Source organism: Neovison vison, chromosome 12, assembly GCF_020171115.1.
Source record: "Neovison vison isolate M4711 chromosome 12, ASM_NN_V1, whole genome shotgun sequence".
Taxonomy (NCBI): Eukaryota; Metazoa; Chordata; class Mammalia; order Carnivora; family Mustelidae; genus Neogale; species Neogale vison.
In genome coordinates this window covers 133,863,537-133,889,982 of record NC_058102.1, presented here as the reverse complement: position 1 = coordinate 133,889,982, position 26,446 = coordinate 133,863,537, and the positions used below count along the sequence as shown (strand labels likewise).

At 38.4% G+C, this 26,446-nt stretch overlaps 2 protein-coding genes across 5 annotated transcripts in view; both read right to left on the bottom strand.

Moving 5' to 3' along the window:
• LOC122892541 (ankyrin repeat domain-containing protein 26-like) overlaps nt 1-26,446 on the bottom strand; it is a 149,098-nt gene that overhangs the window by 84,592 nt on the left and 38,060 nt on the right. For 3 of the 4 annotated variants that reach the window (XM_044229183.1, XM_044229184.1, XM_044229185.1), the window contains 8 exons: nt 25,595-25,623; nt 25,092-25,164; nt 22,039-22,067; nt 21,876-21,948; nt 18,821-18,849; nt 18,659-18,731; nt 13,017-13,099; nt 6,931-7,079 (listed from right to left, as the gene is read on the bottom strand). In XM_044229183.1, coding sequence (XP_044085118.1) covers nt 6,931-7,079; nt 13,017-13,099; nt 18,659-18,731; nt 18,821-18,849; nt 21,876-21,948; nt 22,039-22,067; nt 25,092-25,164; nt 25,595-25,623 — 538 coding nt within the window. Of the gene's footprint in view, nt 1-6,930; nt 7,080-13,016; nt 13,100-18,658; nt 18,732-18,820; nt 18,850-21,875; nt 21,949-22,038; nt 22,068-24,594; nt 24,750-25,091; nt 25,165-25,594; nt 25,624-26,446 lie in introns of those variants that run through there. The other variant, XR_006381420.1, reaches the window with a different exon arrangement.
• Nucleotides 10,005-11,890, bottom strand: LOC122892543 (coiled-coil domain-containing protein 144B-like). Its single transcript, XM_044229188.1, is given in 5 exon segments — nt 10,005-10,114; nt 10,598-10,738; nt 10,914-11,360; nt 11,410-11,474; nt 11,476-11,890. Coding segments are annotated over 5 exon segments (867 nt in total). The 5' UTR covers nt 11,583-11,890; the 3' UTR covers nt 10,005-10,007.

The window sequence follows — 26,446 nt, the reverse complement described above, 5'->3', positions numbered from 1 at the left end:
AAAGAAATATCAAATAGGTGGTTTTATATGTAGGTCTGGAATTACACAGAGATGTGGGCTGGAGATACAACCTTGAGGATCATTAGAATATACAAGATAATAAAAGTCAAGAGAAGATCAAGGACTGATTCCTGGAAGACTTTAATGTGGAAGAGGTGGAGATTGAGGAGAAAGAAGCAAATCGGGCTGAGATGTACAGACTAGAAAGGCAGGGGGTAACCAGGTGAGTGAATGATATCCTTAAAGCTAAATGAAGATAGAATTTTGGAGAAGAGAGTTTTCCAATGGGTCAAATATTGCTGATAGGTTAAATAAAATGAGATCTAAGTAATTATGTCTAGATTTATTAGAATGAAAATCAGTGGTGGGGTGCCTGGGTGGCTCAGTGGGTTAAGCCTCTGCCTTCGGCTCAGGTCAAGATCACAGGATTCTGGGATCGAGTCCCACATCGGGCTCTCTGATCGGTGAGTAGCCTGCTTCCTCCTCTCTCTCTCTCTCTGCCTGCCTCTCTGCCTACTTGTGATCTCTGTCAAATAAATAAAGTCTTAATAAAAAGAATGAAAATCAGTGGTAACCTTTGAAAAATAAATTCTGGAGTAATGGGAGTGGAAATTACTAGTGAGAATTTAAGAGTGAAGGGGAGGGAAATAAGGATCACTGAGTGTACATGGTTCTTTTAAGGATTTCATAGCTAAGTGGAATGATCATAGATGACTTAATTTTCTTGTTTAGTTCAATCCTTACACAAGTATTTTTGTAATATTTTGAAATTTTTTAAATTACATACATGTAGCACTAAATTTTTTTTGTTTCTCTGTTTTGTTTTGTTTTTTTGAAGTGCCAGACAAAGGGAACGCTTGAGTGGCTTAGTCTGCTAAGTCTCCGACTCTTGGTCATGATCTCAGGGTTGTGGGATCTAGTCCTGCACAGGGCTCTGCTCTCAGTGCCAAGCTGGTTTGTCCCTCTCCCCACCACCACACCTCACCCCCAACTCTCTCTCTAATATAAACAAATAAAATCTTTAAAAAGAAGCCAGACCAAGGCATTAAATAATTCATGAAATTATACAAGCAAAAGACTCCTTAAAAATTTTTCTAGACATTGGGGCGCCTGGGTGGCTCAGTGGGTTAAGCCGCTGCCTTCGGCTCAGGTCATGATCTCAGGGTCCTGGGATCGAGTCCCACATCGGGCTCTCTGCTCAGCAGGGGCCTGCTTCCCTTCCCCTCTCTCTGCCTGCCTCTCTGCCTGCTGTGATCTCTCTCTGTCAAATAAATAAAATCTTTAAAAAAAAAAAAAATTTTTCTAGACAACACCCAAAGAACAAACAATCCAATCAAGAAATGGGCAGAGGACATGAACAGACATTTCTGCAAAGAAGACATCCAGATGGCCAACAGACACATGAAAAAGTGCCCCATATCACTCGGCATGAGGAAAATACAAATCAAAACCACAATGAGATATCACCTCACATCAGTCAGAATGGCTAAAATCAACAAGTCAGGAAATGACAGATGCTGGCGAGGATGTGGAGAAAGGGGAACCCTCCTACACTGGTGGTGGGAAAGCAAGCTGGTGCAACCACTCTGGAAAACAGCATGGAGGTTCCTCAAAATGTTGAAAATAGAAGTGCCCTATGACCCAGCAATTGCACTACTGGGTATTTACCCTAAAGATACAAACGTAGTGATCCAAAGGGGCACGTGCACCCGAATGTTTATAGCAGCAATGTTCACAATAGCCAAACTATGGAAAGAACCTAGATGTCCATCAACAGATGAATGGATAAAGAAGATGTGGTATATATACACAATGGAATACTATGCAGCCATCAAAAGAAATGAAATCTTGCCATTTGCGACAACATGGATGGAACTAGAGCGTATCATGCTTAGTGAAATAAGTCAAGCAGAGAAAGACAACTATCATATGATCTCCCTGATATGAGAAAGTGGTGATGCAACATGGGGGCTTAAGTGGGTAGGAGAAGAATCAATGAAACAAGATGGGATTGGGAGGGAGACAAACTATAAGTGACTCTTAATCTCACAAAACAAACTGAGGGTTGCTGGGGGGGGAGGAGGGTTGGGAGAAGGGGTGTGGGGTTATGGACATTGGGGAGGGTATGTGCTTTGGTGAGTGCTGTGAAGTGTGTAAACCTGGCAATTCACAGACCTGTACCCCTGGGGTTAAAAATATATGTTTATAAAAAATTAAAAAATTATTTAAAAAAATTTTTTTTCTAGATATATAATATTATATAATCTGATTATCACTTTTTTTATGCTTAGAAAGACCACAGAAAAACTCTAAGTTCCAACAGCAGTATTTCGTGCTTGATAAAAATCATCTAACTCTAGGATATCTTCTATTATCCAAAATAATGTCATATTAAAATTCTGTAAGAGAAGTACAAGGGGTTTAGAATGCAGAAAATATTCCTATTTTGTAAACTGAATTCTCATAAATTCTGTAATATGAAGTCACTATTGAAAATTCTGGTGTGGCTTTAAAAAGGATTCTCTTTAAAAAGGATGGATAATAGGCGCCTGGGTGGCTAGTGGGTTAAGCCGCTGCCTTCGGCTCAGGTCATGATCTCAGGATCCTGGATCGAGTCCCGCATCGGGCTCTCTGCTCAGCAGGGAGCCTGCTTCCCTCTCTCTCTCTCTCTACCTGCCTCTCTGCCTACTTGTGATCTCTGTCAAATAAATAAATAAAATCTTTAAAAAAAAAAAGGAAGGATAATAACACGCGTGCAAGTTACCTTAAGAAGAAGATTCAACACATTAGCGACATCTTGGTTTATAGCACAGGGATCAAATCAAATGTTTGTATAGAACATGGGACAAGTTGACATATGAAATCTCCTGGTAATACTCAGATCAATTTGAGGGTCCAACATTTGAGCACTCATGCATTAGGAACCAAAACCAAAACCTAGTGACTAGCAATTTTGTTGGTAATAAGAGCGCCAGAATAGCAGGTAACTTCCTTTTGCAACAGAGCAGATATTAAAAATATTCTATTTTTCACAAAACTCAACCATTCTCCTACACCATACACAAAGATAAATTCTAAATGGATGAAAGACCTCAATGTGGGACAGGAATCCATCAAAATCCTAGAGCAGCACACAGGTAGTAACCTCTTCGACATCAGCCACAGCAACTTCTTTCAAAACATGTCTCCAAAGGCAAAGGAAACAAAAGTGAAAATGAACTTTTGGGACTTCCTCAAGATAAAAACCTTCTGCACAGCAAAGGGAACAGTCAACAAAACAAAGAGACAACCCACGGAATGGGAGAAGATATTCACAACTGACACTACAAATAAAGGGCTGGTATCCAAGATCTATAAAGTACTTCCCAAACTCCACACCCAAAAAACAAATAATCAAGTCAAAAAATGTGCAGAACAACAGATACATGAGAAAGTGCTCCACATCACTCCATATCAGGGAAATACAAATCAAAACCACAATGAGATACCACCTCACATCAGTCAGAATGGCTAAAATTAACAAGTCAGGAAATGACAGATGCTGGCGAGAATGTGGAGAAAAGGGAACCCTCCTACACTGTTGGTGGGAATGCAAGCTGGTGCAACCACTTCAGAAAACAGCATGGAGGTTCCTCAAAAAGTTGAAAATAGAGCTACACTACGACCCAGCAATCACACTACGGGGTATTTACCCTAAAGATACAAATGTAGGTATCCGAAGGAGCACGTGCACCCGAATGGTTATAGCAGCAATGTCCACAATAGCCAAACGATGGAAAGAACCTAGATGTCCATCCACACATGAATGGATAAAGAAGATTTGGTGTATAAATATACAATGGAATACTATGCAGCCATCAAAAGAAATGAAATCTTGCCATTTGCGACAACATGGATGGAACTAGAGGGTATTATGCTGCGCAAAATAAGTCAGTCAGAGAAAGACAATGATCATATGATCTCCCTGATATGAGGAAGTTGAGAGGCAATGCGGGGGGTTTGGGGGGTAGGAAAAGAATAAATGAAACAAGATGGGATCGGGAGGGAGACAAATCATAAGAGACTCTTAATCTCACAAAACTGAGGGTTGCCGGCAGGAGTGGGGTATGGAGAGGGTGGTTGGGTTACGGACATTGGGGAAGGTATATGCTATGGTGAGTGCTATGAAGTGTGTAAACCTGGTGATTCATAGACCTGTACCCCTGGGGCTAATAATACATCATGTTAATAAAAAAATAGAAAGTTATATTTAAAAAACAGGCAGAAGACATGAACAGACACTTCTCCAAAGAAGACATACAAATGGCTAACAGACACATGAAAAAATGTTCATCATCATTAGCCATCAGGGAAATTCAAATCAAAACCACAATGAGATACCACCTTACACCAGTTAGAATGACCAAAATTAACAGGACAGGAAACAACAAGTGTTGGAGAGCATGTGGAGAAAGGGGAACCCTGTTACACTGTTGGTGGGAATGCAAGTTGGTGCAGCAGCTTTGGAAAATAGTGTGGAGGTTCCACAAAAAGTTAAAAACAGAGCTACCCTAAGACCCAGCAATTGCATTACTGGGTATTTACCCCAAAGATACAGATGTAGTGAAAAGAAGGGCCATATGCATCCCAATGTTCATAGCAGCAATGCCAATAGCCAAACTGTGGAAGGAGCAGAGGTACCCTTCAACAGACAATGGATAAAGAAGATATGGTCCATATATACAATGGAATATTCCTCGGCCAACAAAAAGGGTGAATACCAACATCTGCATCAATGTGATGGAACTGAAGGAGATGATGCTGAGTGAAATAAGTCAAACAGAGAGAGACAATTATGACATGGTTTCACTTATTTGTGGAACATAAGGAATAACATGGAGAACATTGGAAGGAAGGGGGAAATGAAAGGGGGAAAATCAGAGGGGGAGATGAACCCTGAGAGACTATGGACTCTGGGAATCAAACTGAGGCTTTTTGGGGGGGGGCGGAATTTTGATGTGTATTTGTAAAATTCCTAGGTGTGTGCACATGAGAACAAACACGGGGATATGGATATTAGCTTAAACTTGCTGGGAGCATGCTACTTCTTAACTCACTTTGAAAAATCCAGTACGTTAAAAAAAAAATTCTTTACCATGCCGCTATGTATATGGAAAACACTATTACTTGCTAGAAGCAATAATCATCATTGTCATTATTAACAAGGACATTTTGAGCATTTACTCCATAGTAGGAACTGCCAGAATGCTTTACAGTGTGCATGACATGTTCCTCCTCGTGGATGTTACTCTAGGAGGCTGGCTCCATTATTCCCATTTGACAGACAAAGAAACTAAGGTCCAGTGCTCTTATTATGTTAACAATAGGGGTGTCAGTGAAGACATGAAAGCTACTTCGATCCATCTCTTTAATGCACCTGAATTGCCCTGTTGCCCTGTTCCTGTCCCTGACTCCACTCACCTATCTCCTATCCCCCTTACAGGTTGAGAAACTTCACCCAGCATCACCCCTCTGCCCCCAAGTCTAGGCTGGAGGAAGCCCTCTCCCTCCCACCTCTGTAGCTCGGAGATGCCCATCACAGGCCTGTCCACATGCATCCTTCTCCTCAAGCAGGGGGGCTTTCCAGGACAGGGACATAGTCCCCCCACTCCCCCTCCCCAGCCCTGGGCACACTGTGGGGGCTGAGCAACGCTTGTTGAGTAGATGAGTAGAGGAAGCGAATGCGGAAAGCAAGTCAGAATCAGAGTCTGGCATAGCTGGGGGCCCTGGGTGCTGAGGTCGTCCTGGCCTTTGGTTTAGTGATGACGCGTCTCTTTCCAAGGCCGCTGCTCTGAGCCTCTTCTCTCCTGCACCAGCACCAGCAGAGAGGAGGCTGAATAACACATACAGGGACACGTCTGTTCTTCGGGAACCCCAAAGAATAGGAAGGAAAGTGTGGAAGCATCTTCAGGACAAGAACCACTCTTTATCTCACTTAGTTTTCCCAGCATGTACCTGAGACGCTTGGTTTATGCATGTCGACTGACTTGCAGAACAAACTGAGGCCTTTAAAGGGGAGTGGGGTGGGGGGAGTTGAGTGAGCCCAATGAAGGGTATTAAGTAGGGCATGCATTGTATGGAGCCCTGGGTGTTATACACAAGCAATGAATCACAAAACACTACATCAAAAACTAATGAGGCTATGGTGACTACCATAGCATAATTTTAAAAAAAGAAAAGAAAAAGAAATGCTGGGAAAGAAAAATTAGTAAGTAGATAAAAGTATTAAAAAATTTGCATAAAATATGACATCAAACCAAAAACTTAGAATATACTTTGCAAAACAATCAGTACCTTGTAGACCTAAACTCATCTTTTCAAACAGTCGCATACTACATTGTTTTACAGGGGTGAAAATTTACTTCCCTATTGACAGATACTTAGACTATCTCCAACTTTTTTATATGAAAATAATGCTATAATAAATATCCTTAACATATGTCATATTTTATATATATAACAATGTATAATAAATTTCCTTAGAATGTGTGTGTGTGTGTGTGTGTGTGTTTACACAAGTCATGTTTTCCTATAGGATCTAGTCCTGGCAATGAAGCTCTTGGCATCAAGAGACAGAATATTTAAAGTTTTTGAAACACAATGCTAAATCACCCTTCAGAAAGGATTTACCAATTTTATTTAACAGCAGTATATAAGAATGCCCTTTTCCTCACATTTGCTAACTTTGGTTGTTAATTTTTAAATAAAATATTTATCACTATGACTACAAAAATGGTATCTCATTATTTAAATTTTTCTGATTAGCACCCAAATTGAAATAGTCTTACTAAAAACCATAAAATTTGTTAATCATGAATGTTAGTTCCAACTACAATTTGTTTTATAGGAAAATAATTATTACCTACTATTTAAATATTGCTATAGGCTTACCCATCAGATTCTTCATTTTCCGTAATAGGACACAGGTTGTTATCAGTTTTTCCACTCCCTATTGGATGCATTAGTCCAGCAGCAGCAGAAGCATATATGCTTTCTAATACTGCCGTTTCATCATTTTGGTGCCTCTTTGTTTCTTCAATCTTTAATGGAAGTTTGATACAAAGGATAATCGTTACTAGTTTATTCATTAAAAAGAACTATTTATTCATTAATTATACATGTTTTAAAGATTTTATTTATTTATTCATCAGAGAAAGAGAGAGCACAAGCACAAGGAGGTGCCGGCAGAGGGAGGAGGAGGCTCCCTACTGAGCAGGGAGCCCAGTGTAGGACCCCATCCCAGGACCCTGGGATCATGACCTGAGCCAAAGGCAGGCTCTTAACCAACTGAGGTACCCAGGCATCCTAGAACTTTTTTCAATAATTATATCATTTGACTCTTGGTTTGCCGTAATTTTAATTCACAGAAATATTTTGTGGTTATCATTACAAGTAACTGCAATTTTTCTAAATTCTGCTTCATTTCTATTTCAATAAAGAGGGAGGAACTGGGACGCATGGGTATCTTCGTGGATAAGTATCTGTCTTCGGTTCAGGTCATGATCGAGTCCAGACCTGCTTCTCCTTCTGCCAGTACCTCCCCTTGCTTGTGAGCACCTGCTCTCTCACTCTCTCCCTCCCTCTCACTCTCTCTCTGACAAATACATAACTAAATAAATAAATAAAATTAAAGTAGCAGAATTTTCCAATTTTTCAAAAAAGGGCTTTCTTAATTTTGTATTCACATCCATGCTTTTCTACCTAACATTCCCCACCCTACCCTATCTGATTAGCAGATAAAAAGAAATAAAAAGACAAAGACACAAAATTTGTGGTCTTCTGTCTTTACCATCTGGATTTTGCATAAACAGTCATATTTAAAGGCTGTGACATTGTGGTGTTCCAGGAACAAACAGGAAGCTTTCCTCTTTTTGGGCCGAGCTATTCTTTCCCCCAACTGCCTCTTATAATCCTTTTTCCATTTGGTCCCTAGGGTTACCAGTAAAGTGACAGTGTTCATTAAAATATATGATCCAAAGTCTACCACAACACACCAAAAAAAAAAAAAAAAAACCCAGAGTGAATCTGCTCTTAGTGCAGAATTCTGGGAACTAAGTAATGCTCCCCAAATTCCACATTCAGTAACCATAAAATTTTATAGCTAGAGGGTATAAAAGTAATTATCAACTTTAATCCCATTTTCTACTGATGGTGGGAGTAAAACCAAAAAAGGTTAATGATTTGTCCAAAGTTCCTAAAGTGGCATTACCTAGCATTTTATGGCACCAAAAGAGATGATATAATTCTTTAATGCCGAATCAGATAGGTTACCAAATTCATTAAATTAATCAGATACATTAAAAGTATGACACTGGCACAGTAATTTAATACCTTAATTGGGGACGAGGTGCTTAGCTACTTTTTCTTTTAAAGAAGGATATCTCTATATTTTTGTCTGTTTTTTAAAATTTGAATCACCTCAAAAGTCAGTTTTCTCCCTTCCAGTTAAATACTAAAGGTTTGTTGAAGGTTTATGCTACCTACATTATAAAAATCATACATGTCAAAATGGACCATACTTTATTAAACACAATATGAAGGTTTGGCTCAACAGAAACGTGTGAAAATGGTGATTAAAAAGAAAAAAATGTGGAGGGGGTGCCTGGGTGGCTCAGTCAATTGGGCCTCTGACTCCTGATTATGGCTTAGGTCATGATCTTGGGGTCATGGGATGGAGTCCTGCATCAGGCTCCATGCTCAGTAGGAAGTCTGCTTCTCTCCCTCCCTATCTCTCCCTTTGCCCCTCTCCCTGCTCATGTGCTCTCTAAATAAATAAATAAATCTTAAAAAAGAGTCTGTTTAGGGGCACATGGGTGGCTCAGTCTGTTAAGCGGCTGCCTTTGGCTTAGGTCATGATCCCAGCGGTCCTGGGATAGAGCCTCACATCGGACTCCCTGCTCAGAATAGAGCCCGTCTCTCCCTCTTCCTCTGCCTGCTGCTCTGCCTACTTGTAGTCTCTTTCTATCTCTCTGTCAAATAATTAAATTTTTAAAAATGCTTTAAGAAAAAGGATCTGTTTTAAAAACATGTGGAGAAAAAAAGTGACCATACAAATATTTGTTATTAAAAATATCTCAAAGTGATCGTGTTGAAATTCTAAATTCCAAGAGTGAGTGAAGCAGAGAAGACTGCACATACTGAAACAATAAAAAGAAGCAATAAATAGATTGGTTTAGCTGAAATTTTTGTTTATATCCTCTTTCCTGTCCTTGTTTCTTTCCCATTTTATTGTTGATGTAAGTGCAATTTATATTTAAGCCACTAGATAAAAATGAAAACCCTAGAAATGGGACACCTGGGTGGCTCAGTGGTTAAGCTTCTGCGTTTGGCTCAGGTCATGATCCCAGGGTCCTGGGATAGAGCTCCAGGTCAGGTTCCCTGCTCAGGAGAGTCTGCTTCTCCCTTTCTCTCTCCCTCTGCCTCTTCTCAACTCATGCTCTCACATGCACACACATGCGCATGCACGCTCTCTCTCTCAAATAAGTTAAGCTTAAGAAAAAATCTAGAAATTATTATATATATATTTTAAATGTATTTATTTGGGAAAGAGATCATAAGGAGGAAGGGCAGAGGGAGAAGGAGAGAGAAACTAAAGCAGACTCCATGCTGAGTTAAGTGCCGAACGCTGGGCTTGATCTCACGACCCTGATATCACAACCCACGCCAGAAACAAGAGTCGGATGCTTGACTGTGCCACCTGGGCGCTCCAAGATAACTGTATTTTTTAAAGCAATTTTCTTTACAGTTTTTGGTTCATGAAGTCACAAGGTACAGAGCTAAATTAGTTTCCCAGTTCATATGCCACTTGGCAGACTGACAGAGAAACTTAAGGAAAACAAATCATAAGAATGTTTTTCCTGCACTCCTACCATTTAGACAGCAGAAATCTATTTCTGAACACAATTACATATTTAGACAACCCTTTATGATACACGAACCTTTTCATAACTGGAAAATCAAAATGGCTATCATTGATAAAGAAAAGAACAAAAGAGCAGCTCAAAGTGAACCTCTACCTCTTTTTGAAGTTCAATATTTCTCCATTCCAAAGACAGGAACTCTATCTGCAATGTGCCTATTTCATTCTTTTTTTTTTTTTTTAATTTATTTTCAGTGTAACAGTTTCATTGTTTTTGCACCACACCCAGTGCTCCATGCAATCCATGCCCTCTCCAATACCCACCACCTGGTTCCCCCAACCTCCTACCGCCTGCCCCTTCAAAACCCTCAGATTGTTTTTCAGAGTTCACAGTCTCTCAGGGTTCACCTCCCCTTCCAATTTCCCTCAGCTTCCTTCTCTTCTCCATCTCCCCTTCTCCTTCATGCTATTTGTTATGCTCTACAAATAAGTGAAACCATATGATAATTGACTCTCTCTGCTTGACTGATTTCACTCAGCATAATCTCTTCCAGTCCTGTCCATGTTGCTACAAAAGTTGGGTATTCATCCTTTCTGATGGAGGCATAATACTCCATAGTGTATATGGACCACATCTTCCTTATCCATTCGTCCGTTTAAGGGCATCTTGGTTCTTTCCACAGTTTGGCGACCGTGTGCCTATCTCATTCTTAAACTTTTTCACATCTTGCTGTAAATCTTCCTTTAGATACGCTTCTGATGTTCTGTAACTACATGCTGGAGAACTCCCATTTTTTAATTTGGGATCCATACTTCTATAGTTATTAGTACTGTCATTAGCTGCATATAATGGCTTCTAGAATAGGTCTTTCGTTTTCTTCTAAGTGTTTGTAACAGCAGAAATATTGTGCCTTTTGACTCTTTTGTCTTATCTCACTGAAGCAGGCAAGCCAAGAATCAAAACTGCTTCCTGGATTACTAGACTGAGGTATACACCCAATATCTGATTTGCAACCAGTGCTAGTTTGGTTTATACTTTTTGCCATCTGCATGTCAAACTCTTGGTCTTCTTTCACTTCCAATGTAACCCATGGGTTCCTTACTTTTTTGTTTTCTCTATCACCATCAAAACTCTCATTTTTGTTAAAAATATGCTCAAAGTCTGATTTGTTATCATTTTCAGAGTCTGATTTATTTTCACTTTAGGAAAGATCAGAAGATGACCAGCAACTATGATCCGAGGATGAATGAGAAAGAATGACATATTCGAGTCGAGACTCTTTCTGTTCAGGTAATGCCCGAAGTGTGACAAAGACAGGCACTGTAAATGCATCTTTTTTCTCACAATCAAGTCTGTCATTTGTCAAATTAGAAGGTATTTCCGTTAAGTTTGCTCCTTCTGTAAAGGGACCATATAGTGACTCTTCTTTAGGATGAGCAGTAATTTGGGGGTTTTTTTTTTGTTTTTTTTGTTTTTTTGTTTATCAAAAATCTCACCACACTTCACCAATCTTCACCAAACTTCTGCTTTAACTCTCTGGTGATGAGTTTTAACTTATTTTCCACTCTAATTTTCTTGTTTGGTCCACATGTCCTCACACTTTTGAACAGAGGGATGTTCTGAATATAAAAATATATCATCCTCTCTATCACATTCTTTATTCATTCCTGGTTCTTGAGCCATTTTTCATAGATACAAAAGTTAAATTGCTGTATTTGATTTTCAGATGTCCTTTCTTTCAGCGTACATGTTTGTAAAATAACTTTATCCTTAAGTAATCAAGTATGGACAAAGAAAAAACTAGAAAATAATTAAAATTTAACTGTTAAATTTCTTAATCTAGGTTAAACTGCTCCCAAGACACTGGATTGTAACTAAGAAGCAAAAAATAACTTGCCCTAGCCTGAGACAGAAGAAAAACACAAATCCATAAACTTAACTTTGTCAGTTTTTTTAAGCTAAACAATTCATTACATGTTACATCTACCAAAAAATGAATTAGATGATTTTCAATGTTACAAACTTAAAAACATTTTATCTTGCCATACCTTAAACAGTGAGCCCATTTGTGCATTTGAAAATTTTTTTAAGATTAATGACTAAAGAATAGGCAAACTTATTATTAGGAGCCAAAAATCAATAAACATCAATCAGAAAGAAAAATAAATTCCTAAATTTTAATTCAAATTATATACTATGATAGTCTTATACATCACTATAAATTATCTGCCTGCATCTAGCAATTGTAACATCCACTAAGAGTGGATAAGAAAAATGTTAATAATATTTACAGATTCCCTACACTGAAATGAAATAACTGAAAAAGTGCCTGTTTATTATCCAACTACAAAGGTCCCATCCTGGAAGGTGTGATTCTGCAATAGGCAATTGTGCTGATTTTATGACCCTACTCTCTGAAGTCGACTACACAGAGATCACAAGGCAAAATAAATCTTTAATCTTGGCATTAGTGACAGGCAATACAGAACTGCACATTTTGAACCACTGAGAACTGCACATTAAGAACCACCAAGAACCACTCCTTCCACATGAGTCTAAGTCAGTAGTCATCATTGTTATACTGCTCATAATTTCAACTGCTTAAACATACGGTTCAGTATTTGATGTTACCTTTTTCGCATGTAAAAACTTACAAAAATGGAAGAAGCAAACAATATTCAGGAATTTTTTTGGTCCAATTCCAAGGATAAAGTTTAATTATAAGTTACTATAAATTCTAACAATATATTAAATTTGGTAACTTGTAAAATTTTATAAAAACTAAATATTAAATTATAATCAATCAACTTCAATACGTTCAAAGATGCTTTCAATTGAACTATGTTACATTTTTTTTAAAGATTTTATTTATTTATTTGACAGACAGAGATCACAAGTAGGCAGAGAAGCAGACAGAGAGAGAGAGAGGAGGAAGCAGGCTCCCCGCTGAGCAGAAAGCCCGATGCGGGGCTCGATCCCAGGACCCTGGGATCACAACCTGAGCCGAAGGCAGAGGCTTTTACCCACTGAGCCACCCAGGCACCCCGAACTATGTTACATTCTTAAAGCAGGGAAAACAATATAAAACTGGAAATTTAAATTTAAATTTGTATATACCTGCAGGTGTTTATTTTCACTTTCACTAAGACTTTCTTCCTCTTCTTCTGTTGTCATTTCTAAGTCTAGTTCTGCTGAAAAATCTATATGTTTAATTAAAATGGACAAATTAGAATGGTTAGATAAAAGCTTAAACCTTCATAAAAATAGAAAACAACATCTTATCAATTAAGAGTTTAAATTAAACTTAATCTTTAGCTGAATATTTACTTTAAGAAATACTTTTCATTATCAAAAACTTCAACAAACCATTTGGGAAATAATAAATGTCACTAGGTTAAAGGCATACAAACACCTCAAAGACTCATTCACAAATTCACCCACCTAACACCAATGAACAAAACAATCAGAAACAAAATTTTAAAATGCAGCAGAAAGATATAAAATCACAACAGACTATGCTTTACCTTGTTACAGTACCTCTTAAACAATACCCTAAGCTTCAACTACAACATTATTCATGGTTTCCAAAATTACTAGTATTTTTTATGCCATTATCAGTGTACAATCTTCCTACAGGTGTATTTATCTGATGAGTGTAAACATTCTTAAAATGTTTTCCTCTGCTACTTGACAAATTTCTTCACATCTTATAGGACACAGACTGCTACATAAAGTCATCCTTGATTAAGGCTACCCTTCCCTAGATAAACAGATCTCTTTCTTTGGGGCTATGTTAGTACCATACAGGTTTTTCTAGTGTATCTTCACCACCTGAACTGTAAGTTACTTATATATAATTTTTTTTCTTTTGTTACTAGACTGTATGGGACAATCTCTCTCTCTTAAAAAAGAAAAGGGGGGAGAAGAGGGAGGGTGAATTTTGACCAGGCTCCACGCACAGCACTGAGCCCCACACAAGGCTTGATCTCACAACTCTGAGGTCATGACCTGAGCCAAAATCAAGAGTTCAACAGTCAACCGACTGAGCCCCCCAGGGGTCCCTGTATGGGACAGTCTCATAAATCATCTCTGTGTAAACACTCTATTTTACTCAGTAATTATTTACTGAGTTTCCAGTAAGTGCTAGGCACCCAGGTTTAAAGAAGCATGTAGATAAAAGGTGTCAGGAATAGATTTTCTAAAGATAACGCCTGAACTGAGACAGCAACACTGAGGTCAGACAGATTCAAAGGGGTTAGAGGGCGGAAAATGGGGGGAGTATACAAGCCCGTAGTAAGACAAGGGAGAGAAGCAAGCAACAGGGTAAATATCTGTCTAAAATACAGGAATCAAAGAGGAAGACATCACCAGCAGTTCAGAATGGCAGAGAAAAAGGCAGACAGTAGAAAGGGTTAGAGTTTAGCAGAACTCAAAATTATGAAAGCTTTATATGTAATTTTAAGATACCTGGACACAAACATATTTTCAACAATGGTTCACAGTCATATTTGCATTTGAGACAGATCACTCTAAATGCTGTGGGGAGGGATGAATTTGAGGGGCATTGTAATAAAAGATGGGAGATGAATGAGAAGGCACTGATGCAAAATAAAGATGAAGCACACCTGAACTGACAGAATCATTCTAGAAATATTGAGGATATAAAATTATCAGGGCCAGTACAGAATAAATCTATATTAAATGAATAAACACACAATCTTTGGGTCCCAACTTTGCTCATTACTTTATAAAAGGCATCAAGTGGGAATTATTCTACATGAACTGTTTTAGTATTTATTTTATAATCTTTCTGTTCCATATCTTCCTATGTTACAGGAACCTGTGGGTGCTTTGTTTTAAAAGCCCTGCTTCTTGGATCCACCAAGCTCACGAGGAAGTAACAGGAACAAATCACTTGTATAGGTAAATAACTTTGAATTTATTGTCTGCATTCACTAGTCTAGGAGATAACTGAAAATCTTTTGAAAAATATACTGTTAATTCGACAAGTAAAGAAAGAACATAAAACTACAGGGGTGAAAAAAATACTCTACAATTTATTAGTACTGATCTGATCATATGACTGATAAAAGCCACTGAGTTAACTGGCACATAAAGTAGAGCACACATTAGATATGGTTAATCAACAGACTGAGTATATCAGGAAAATATTATTTTTAAATGACATAGTACTCCTTAAAACCAATATTCCACCTATTAATCAAAATTAATGAAGGGGGGCACCTGGTTGCCTCAGTCAGTTAAGTGGCTGCTTTCAGCTCAGGTCATGATCCCAGAGTCCTGGGATGGAGTCCTGCATTGGGCTCCCAGATCAGTGGGGAGTCTGCTTCTTCCTCTGCCCCTCCTCCCTTCTCTCAATCTCTCTCTCTCTCTCAAATAAATAAAATCTTTTAAATAATAATAATAATAATAATAAAGGGGCATCTGGGTGGCTCAGTGAGGAAAGTGTCTGACTCTTGATTTCAGCTCAGGTCATGATCTCAGTGTTGTGAGATCGAGCCCCACAACAGACCCCATGCTAAGAATGAAGCCTGCTGCTTGGGGTTTTCTCCCTCCCTCTCCTTCTGTCCTCCCTCCCTCCCTCCCCACTTTCTTGCTCTCTAAAAAGATAAAATAAAAATAATAAAACAAGGAGACAGACTCTGCATACATAGTTGAGAAGACGGTACCATACAGTAAATTTTCAATGATTCCCATTATTGTTGGGAAAGCCAACTCTAAAATAAAGTCATACAGAATATAGGAACTATTTTAATATTTGGTTTGGGAAGCTGCTTTTTCTAGTTACACTGAATATAATTTGACCAATACTTGTGAATTTAAAGCTATAAAAATAAAGCTAAAAAACTGTGTTTTCAATAAGCAATCTTTAGACCTCTACCTAGTATTCCCAGCTGGGCACAAACTTCTAAATATAATCCTGCTACCCACTCTCAAGTGAATGTTAAAAAATAGCCTAAAAGAAATTACTTTCTCCTAATTTTTTTTTTAAGATTTTATTTATTTGTTTATTTGACAGACAGAGATCACAAGTAGGCTGAGAGGCAGGGAGAGAGAAAGGAGGAAGCAGGCTCCCAGTTGAGCAGAGAGCCCGATGCAGGGCTCAATCTCAGGACTCTGAGATCATGACCTGAGCAGAAGGCAGAGGTTTTAATCCACTGAGCCACCCAGGCACCCAACTTTCTCCTAATTCTTATTCCTAAATTGCTTTGGTTAGAAGAAGAATGCAAATGTCCTGCTAAAAGAGACTGTTTGTAGGTTGCATAAAAGGAGTAAACACAAAGTAAATTTTGTCACAAAATTATTTTTGAAAAATCAAAGCTATGGTGAGGTCATGGAGAGGTTGAATTCTCTATGCTTCTTCATTACCTTCTTTGTGCTTTCTGTTTCCTGGTAGCTGTGATTCGCACACATGATGGAGTTTAGAATTTTCTAACATAAACACAACTCCAATATTATTAATCCTTTTTCTTTTATTTTAAATATTTTATTTATTGATTTGACAGATAGAGAGATCACAAGTAGGCAGAGAGGCAGGCAGAGAGAGAGGGAAGAAGCAGGCTCCCTGCTGAGCAGAGAGCCCGATGCGGGGCTCGATCCCAGGACCCTGAGATCATGACCCAGGCTAAAGGCAGAGCCCTAACCCACTGAGCCACCTAGGAGCCCCTTATTAATCCCTTTTTTAATCTATTAAGGGCATCTGTTTAAACTCTGTGGATGCCGACCACATTTTGGTCACCGACTGTAATACAGATGGGCATTTATCATCAACTTTCAAATCCCTGGATCTTTGACAAATTGCACTATTTTGTTTCAAACCAGTAGACTTCCAATTGGACAAATCTAAAAAGCAAAGTTGATTTATTAGAATGTAAATAATAATACAAACTTGACTAATTTGTATAAATTCTTTTGTCAGAGAAGCAGTTCCATGTTCTGCTCTTCTCCCAGACGTATTACTACTCATTCATAGCTTATTGTATTTTACATGTCCTATACTTGCCATTCACACAGATTAATTTAGTTGCCTTTCATTTTTTGTATTCTCTAGTATTATTACATAGTTTAATTTACTCACCATGCTCTATTACATATTCAGTATTCCATAAGAGTTTTTGTTCAATAATGACTAAGATTTACCAGGTTATAAAATTATGGATAACAAAATTTATTTCTAACCATTTATTTTATGTTTAAAGATTTTATTTATTTATTTGACAGAGATGACAGGTAGGCAGAGAGGCAGGCAGATAGAGAATGGGAAGCAGGCTCCCCGTTGAGCAGAGAGCCTGATGCAGGGCTCCATCCCAGGACCCTGGGATTATGACCTGAGCCGAAGGCAAAGGCTTTAACCCACTGAGCCACCCAGGTGCCCCTTTATTTTATGTTTAAATACATACTGTCTATTCCAAAGACATGCATTTATGAATGGTACTTCTTAAACTACAATGAGACTGTCTTTCCTCAATACACCAGTATCTTCAGAAATCTTTAAGTCTTAGACAAACTAAGTTTATATGAGAAAAGAAAGCCTTGGGGAATGTAATCATTTCCATGTAAAGACAGGCCAAGTCTCAGGCCACACTAGATCCAAAAACTACAGTGCCATGAAACAGAAAATGAATATATAATAAAAATATTTTCCTTTAAAACAAGATTGTCTGACTTATACCTCTTAAGTGAAGGTAAAAAGCAAGAAATGCAGGAATGAAACCTTAATGCCCATTTCATCAAAAGGGCCCCGTTATCACTTTGAATCCATGAACCCTGTACATGGTTTAAAACAGTTCTCCCACGTCATCTGAGAATCCACAGAGTTCCAGGATCCATCCATTCACAGGATCCAAGAGGTCAAAACTATTTTCACAACAATGATAAATGTTATTTGACATTTTCACTCATTCCCTTCTTTAGTGTATGCTGAAGTTTTCTGAACATACGATACGATCACAACTTGCATGATTAATGGGTCATAGCTCTAATGGCTAAAAAAGTATGATCGTATTTGCTTCTTTTTTTTTGTATTTGCTTCTTTATAAATGTTTGTTTTAATTTCTGCTATTGTAAATATCAACAGATGGAACGCACTTAAACAGAAGTTCTTTGGAATTCCCAATAATTTTTTAAAAGTATAAAAGGACCCTCAGGCCAATGAGTTTCAGAATTTCTGTTGTAAAGGATTATGTCTACCAAATATTAAGATAGAACTACTTACTTCCCGCATTTCCAATAATCAAACACACCACAGACACATAAACACACACACACACACATCTGCTAATCAGAATATCTGTCTGGCTTAGATGATGAACATCGACACTAAGATGAAATAAACTTAAAACACAAATCACGTTAGCAAATGAAGCTAGACTCTAAGTAAAGTTCAGAATTCGGATAAACATTGTAAACACCAGAAAAGGTTAGAGTCTTAATAAACAACTTCTGGAAGCCCTAGGAATTAAAGGGGTTCCAAACTGGGAACATTAGGAATTTAAAACATAAAAGTAGAAACTTGAGCTAAAGCTTACATTTTTAAAATCTATTCTTCTTATACTTGTAAATATCTTTTGTTCAAACATGGATATCAGCAATAACATCTACCTTATTAATATCAAATACGTCACTTAAAATTGCCCAAAAAAAAAGGAATTCAGAATAAAAAGACTGTGAACATTTGAGCATTTCAAATATTTTTACTGTACTACTTTCCACAGTTAAATTTCTATTGTAAAATTTACCTGATTCGGATGTTTCTTTTTCCTCCATTTCTCCTGGTTTATTAGGAAGAGAATGGTTTACTTCAACACCAGGCTGAATGGGTATTGAAAGAACACAATTAAGACAATGTACATTTCATACAATCTGTAGTTAAAAATTCAAAATAAAAGTATAAGTTTTACCTTCAAGTAAGAATATTTTCCTGGAGAATCTAAAAAGCAAAAGGGACATATATTTAATTTTATGTAAATACGAGAGCCAACTAAACATTTCTGCAGTTGGTACTAAGCTGAATCCTTGTGCCTGGCTCTGATTACATTAGGTTTTGGTGTTCTGTTTCTGGAGACAGGAAGGTAGGTTGGGAAAAAAAGCAATTTCTAATGAGAGAATAATCATGACCCTGAATGGACAAATGAGAAAGCCAATGGTACTATGCTACATCACATCCTTAGGGTAGTACAACAGAATCATTTATACCATTAGACTGTAAGTATTTACCATGTTCTTCAATTTCTTCCATAAGTTAGGCAGTACACACTTCTGATGACAGTTCTACTGAATCCATAATTGAGTTATCATCAGAGAAAGTGTTATGAATTGATCAGCTTGGATATACACTTTTAGGATAATAGATACTGAAAGTACTCATTTTAATTCAGACCCATGTGGGCTACTGGTATGCCTACATTTGTTGTACCCTCTAGTTTAGCCATCTTAAAGTTTCTTGATCCGCTCACTCAAGAAGGTATATAAAACACATCTAAGAAATAATGTACAATAAGCTTTCACTGTGGAAATATGATTACCAAAACGGGAAAAAAATCTATTTAAATGACACAGAACTCTTAGGTACTGAAAATCCTTTGTATTTCAGAATCAGTGTCACACTTACTGATAATAACAATTTTAGCATTTAGGGAACCAACCCTATAATTTCTCTTGTTTCGAAAACTACTATGATTTGGTAGATCTTGTCTTTTTTTATTTTTTAAAGATTTTACTTATTTATTTATTTATTTGTCAGAGAGAGAGAAAGCCCAAAAGTAGGCAGAGTGGCAGACAGAGGCGCAGAGAGAAGCGGGCTCCCTGCTGAGCAAGAAGTCCCATGTGGGACACGATCCCAGGAACCTAGGATCATGACTTGAGCCGAAGGCAGCAGCATAACCAAGTCAGCCACACAGGCAACCCAAGATCATGTCAGACTTTAAACGGTTTTTGCAATCAGCAATAGTAGCAATAAATTACCTATCTTTTTAAAAAAAAGCCATATCTTCCTAATCTCATTTAAATAATGAATCCCAATGCAACACATAACTTTGATGTCCAGTAGACATGAGGAGGATGAATACGTGGCTATGACTGACCCCATGTCTAGCACTCCATCTGCTTTCAGTATTCTCTGAGGAGCAGCTGTGATTTAATCTGTTCTAGTGCAAATGCCCTCAAGCCATCTCAAGTGAATTGCTGGAGTTTCCTCCTCAACTCTAAAATTTCCCAGTTAACGTGCCTTTCTTTCTTCCCTCGTTCCCATCACTATCCCTCTTCTTCATAAGTAATTTCTGGGGGCACCAGGATGGAGCAGCAGATTGGGCATCTGGCTGTTGATTTCAGCTCAGGTCATGATGGCATGGTCCTGAGATAGAGTCCCACATCAGGCTCCAAATCAGAAGGCAATCAACTTGAGGCAAATCTCTCCTTCTCCCTTTGCCCCTCTCCCTAATCACTCACTGTCTCTCTCATTCTCTCTCCTTAAAACAAATAAAGAAACCCTTTAAAAAAGAGTTATTTCTGGATCTATGGTCTTGATTGTTTTGCTTTTACACCCCATTTATTAGGGATTGTCTCCCCCACTTCTTTCCTCTTTATTTAGCACTGATATCTTACATCTATAACCTTTCTGCATCTCCACGCTCCCCTCCCCTCTAGCTAAAAACATGCTCACAATAAAAAACAAAATAATGCTTTCCCTTCATCCTATGGTGTCTTGAAGTATCCAGGGCCATTACAGATGTCTCTATGTGAAAGTCTACACCCTTGCAACAGAGCACATGATCCAAGGATCTTTGACTTTCGCATCACCTGACAGGTCAGAATGCAGGATCCCAGACCTGCTGCTCACAATGTGCATTTTTAACAAGGTCTCTGATGATTCACTAAAATGGGAGAAATTCTGGTCCATACTGAGTGCACTGCCACATTCCGTTACCTTAACTTAACCCTCTAGAAGAAAGCCTCACGTTCATCACTATCAATTTTTCAAAACTGGAATTGTCTTAAAAGTCATAAAATTAGGGGTTTGAAGTGGTGGGGGGGTGGGAGGTTGGGGTACCAGGTGGTGGGTATTATAGAGGGCACGGCTTGCATGGAGCACTGGGTGTGGTGAAAAAATAATGAATACTGTTTTTCTGAAAATAAATAAATTAGAAAAAAGAAAAGTCATAAAATTTCTAATGGACTTTTTATCACGGCTAAGGCTTCCTTGATTTCCCCCGAAATGACCCTGCTCTCTTCTTCCTTCCAATTCTCTTACATTGCACTCAATGATACTATATGTAAAGTACCACCACCATATACATGCCATTAAGACACACATTCTTATAGCTGACTAGAACATAGCTCTAAATAATCAATGACATTCTTAATGTCTTCCCAACAGTGGAAGAAAAGAAAGAAGGGGAAATTTTTGGTATCCTACTCTGACAGGTTTTGGTACCAGAAGCTCACCTGATAACACTTTTGGCATTTAAACAGTCTGCTCTTTCTTTTAAAAGAATTGAGCTAAAGCTTACATGTTTCGGGACGCCTGGGTGGCTCAGTTGGTTAAGCAGCTGCCTTCAGCTCAGGTCATGATCCCAGCATCCTGGGATCAAGTCCCACATCGGGCTCCTTGCTTGGCAGGGAGCCTGCTTCTCCCTCTGCCTCTGCCTGCCTCTGTCTGCCTGTGCTTGCTCTCACTTCACTCTCTATGACAAACAAATTAAAAAAAAATTTAAAAAATAAAAAAAAATCTTTAAAGCTTACATGTTTCAAAAGCTCTTTTTCATAGGCTTGTAAATATCGTTTGTTCAAACATGGATATCAGCAATAACATCTACCTTATTTATGTCAGAACCTTCACTGAAGCTTGCCAAATAAATAAATAAATAAAATTTAAAAACTTCAGAATAAGAAGACTGTGAGCATTTCAAATTTTTACTGGACTTCTATACACCGTTAAATTTGTATTGTAAAGTTTACCTGACTGGCATGCTTGAATTTCCTCCATTTCTCCGGGTTGATTAGGAATAAAATCTTTCCCCTCCACAGCAGGCTGAATGGGTATTGAAACAATATGCTTAAGACATAATGAACACTTCATGAAATTCGTAGTTAAAATTTCAAATAAAAATGTAAGTTTTACCTTCAAGTGAAAATATTTTTCTGGAGAATCTAAAAGGCAAAAGGGTCATATAGTTAACTCCATGTACATATAGAAGCCAACAAACATTCATGCACTTAGTACTAAGCTGAATCCTCATACCTGGCTCAGATTACAAATAGGTTTTGGGGTTGTTTCTGCAGACAGGAAGGTGGGTTGGGCAGAAAAGCAATTTCTTTTTTTTTTTTTTTTAAGATTTTATTTATTTATAAATAAATAAGAGAGAGAGGAGCGAGAGTGAGCACAGGCAGACAGAGTGGGAGGCAGAGGCAGAGGGAGAAGCAGGCTCCCCACCAAGCAAGGAGCCCGATGTGGGACTCAATCCCAGGACGCTGGGATCATGACCTGAGCTGAAGGCAGCTGCTTAACCAACTGAGCCACCCAGGTGTCCCAGAAGAGCAATTTCTAATGAGAGGAACAAATCGTGACCCTGAGCGGACAAACGTGAAAGCAAATGGTAGAATGCTACACCACCTCCTTAAGGCAGTACCGCAGAATCATTTATACCATTAGACTCTAAGTATGTACGGCTTTCTTCAATTTGTCCAGTGTTGTAGGAGTACACAGTATTGATGATAGGTCAACTGAATGCATAATTGAGTTTTCATCAAACAAAGCCTTATGAGCTGATCAGCTTGGATATACACTTGTAGGATCACAGCTACTAAAAGTACTCATTTTTGTCCATATCCACGTGGGCTACCGGTATGCCTACATTCCCTGTATCCACTAGTTTAGCCACCTTAAAGTTTCTTAATCCACTTACCCAAGAAGGTATATAAAACACATCTAAGAAATAATGTACAATAGCTTTAAATATGGAAATATGACTATGCATATGGAACAAAATCTAATTGCCACAGAAATCTTAGGTACTGAAAATCTTTTGTCACTGTCATACTTATTGATTATAACAATTTTAGCATTCAGGGAACCAACCCTGTAATTTCTTTTGATTCCAAACGTAGTTTGATTTGGTAGATCATGTCAGTCTTTCAAGAGTTTTTGGAAACAGCCATCGTATCCGAAAATTACCTATCTTAAAAAAAAGAAAGCCGTAGCTTTCGTATCTCATTTGAATAATGAATACCGATGTAACCTGTATTTTTGATGCCCAAAAGACCTGAGGATGAATATGTGGCTATGATCTACCCCAAGTCTAGCACTCCATCTGCTTTCAGTATTCTTTGTGGAGCTGCTGTGTTCTAGTGCAAATACCCTCAGGCCATCACAAGTGAATTCTCTTGAGTTTCCTTCTCAACTCCAAAACTTCTCAGTTAGCGTGCCTTTCCCTTTCCCCTTGTTCCCGTCACTATCCCCTTCTTCAAAGTAATTCCTGGGGGCACCTGGATGGAGCAACGGATTGGGTATCCGGCTCTTGATTTCGGCTCACGTGGCAATTCACAGTCCTCACAAAGAGGCACGCATCCAGCTCCGGGTCAGAAGTGAGTCTGCTTAAGGATTCTCTCTCCCTCTCCCATTGCCCCTCACCCTGATCACTCACTGTGTCTCAGATTCCCTCTTCCTAAAACAAATAAAGAAAAATATACTTACAACAGAGTTATTTCTATGGTCTTGATTGTTCTGCTTTAACCCCTTTTATTAGGGATTATGTCCACCATTTCTTTCCTCTTTATTTAGCACTGATATCTTATATCTATAACCTCTCTTTCTGCATCTCCACGCTCCCCTCTAGCTAAAAACATGCTCACAATAAAAAACAAAATAATGCTTTCCCTTCATCCTATGGAGTCCTGAAGTATCCAGGGCCTTTCCAGGTATCTCTATGTGGAAGTCTACACCCTTGCTACGGAGCACATGACCCAAGGACCTTTGACATTCGCATCACCTGACAGGTCAGAATGCAGAATCCCAGGCCTGATGCTCACAATGTGCATTTTTAACAAGGTCTCTGACGATTCACTAAAATGGGAGAAATTCTGGTCCATACTGAGTCCGCTGCCACATTCCTTTATCTTAAGCATCTAGATGCAGGCCTCAGGTTCGTCACTATCAATTCTTCAAAACTGGAAATGTCTTAAAAGTCATAAACTTTCTTTTACTTATTTTTTTTAATTTTATTTGTTTATTTCACAGACAGAGATCACAAGTAGACAGAGAGGCAGGCAGAGAGAGAGAGAGGGAGGGAAGCAGGCTCCCTGCTGAGCAGAGAGCCTGATGCGGGACTCGATCCCAGGACCCTGAGATCATGACCCGAGCTGAAGGCAGCGGCTTAACCCACTGAGCCACCCGGGCGCCCGACTTTTACTTTTTTAAAAAAAAGATTTTATTTAATTATTTGTCAGAGAAAGAGAGCGTGCACAAGCAGGCAGAGTGGCAGGCAGAGGCAGAGAAAGAAGCAGGCTCCCTGCTGAGCATGGAGCCTGATATGGGACTCGATCCCAGGATCCTGGATCACGACCTGAGCAGAAGGGAGACACTTAACCAACTGAGCCAGCCAGGCATTCTAAAAAGTCATAAACCTTCTAATGGCCTTTTTATCACCGCTAAGGCTTCCTTGAATTCCCTCTAACTCACCCTGCTCTCTTCTTCCTTCCCATCTCTTACTCGGCATTCAATGATACTATTTATGAAGTACCACCATTTTTATGCCATTAAGATACACACACTCATCGCTGACGAGAACATAGCTCTGCATCATCAGCCATGGCAGTCCTGAATGTCTTCACAAACTGTGAGGAAAGCAGGAAGAGGGGGAAATTTTTGATACGCTACTCTGACAGGTTTAGGTACCTGAAGCTCACTTGATATCATTTTGGCATTTCAAATAGTCTGCCCTACCTTTTAAAAGAATTGAGCTAAAACTTGTGTTTTTTAAAAGCCCTTTTTCTTAGGCTTGTAAATAACTTTTATTCAAACATGGACATAAGCAATAACACCTATGTTATTTATGTCAGAACCTTCACTTAACCCTGCTAAAAGAAAAAGAAAGACTTCAGAATAAGAAGATTGTGAGCATTTCAAATATTTTACTGGACTTCTTTACACCATTAAATTTGTATTATAAAACTTACCTGACTTGGATGCTTCTTTTTCCTCCATTTCCCCGGGTTCATTAGGAACAAAATCTTTCCCCTCCACAGCAGGCTGAATGGGTATTGAAACAATATGATTAAGACATAATGAACACTTCAGCAATCTGTAGTTAAAAACTCAAAATAAAAGACAAACCATAAGTGACTCTTAATCTCACGAAACAAACTGTGGGTTGCTGGGGGGAGGGGGGTTGGGAGAAGGGGGGTAGGGTTATGGACATTGGGGAGGGTATGTGCTTTTGGGTAAATTGGAAGCGGAGGTGAACCATGAGAGACTATGGACTCTGAAAAACAATCTGAGGGGTTTGAAGTGGCGGGGGGGTGGGAGGTTGGGGTACCAGGTGGTGGTTATTATAGAGGGCACGGCTTGCATGGAGCACTGGAAGTTGTGAAAAAATAATGAATACTGTTTTTCTGAAAATAAATAAATTGGAAAAAAATTTTTAATAAAAAAAAATTCAAAATAAAAATGTAAGTTTTACCTTCAAGTAAGAACATTTTCCTGGAGAATCTAAAAAAAAAAAAAAAGAGACATATAGTTAATTATAGATACATAGGAAAGCCAACTAAACATTCATGTAGTTAATACTAAGCTGAATCCTCATGCCTGGCTCAGATTACATTAGGTTTTAGTGTTCTATTTCTGCAGACAGGAAAGTGGGTTGGGCAGAAAAGCCATTTCTACTGAGAGGAACAAATCGTGATCCTGAGTGGACAAACGTGAAAGCCAGTGATACGATGCTACATCACATCCCTGAAGCAGTACGGCAGAATCATTTATACCATTAGACTCTAAGTATTTACCACCTTCTTCAATTTGTACTATAATTTAGGCAGTCTACAGTTGTGATGATAGTTCAACTGAATGCATAATTGAGTTTTAATCAGAGAAAGCATTATGAACTGATCAGTTTGGATATACAGTTGTAGGATAACAGTTACTAAAAGTACTCATTTTTGTCCATACCCACGTGAGCTACTGGTATGCCTACGTTTCCTGTATCCACTAGTTTAGCCACCTTAAAATTTCTTGACCTACTCATGCAGAAAGGTACGTAAAACACATATAAGAAATAATGAACAATAAACTTTCAACATGGAAGTATGACTACCAAAATGGAAAAAAATGTAGTTAATGGCCACAGAATTCCTACGAACTGAAATACAATTGTATTTCAGAATTAGTGTCATATGTATTGATAATAACAATTTTAGCATTTAGGGAACCAACCCTATAATTTCTTGTGTTTCCAAACGTAGTTTGATTTGGTAGATCATGTCAGTCTTTCAAGGGTTTTTGGAAAAAACTGTCATATCAAAAAATTACCTATCTT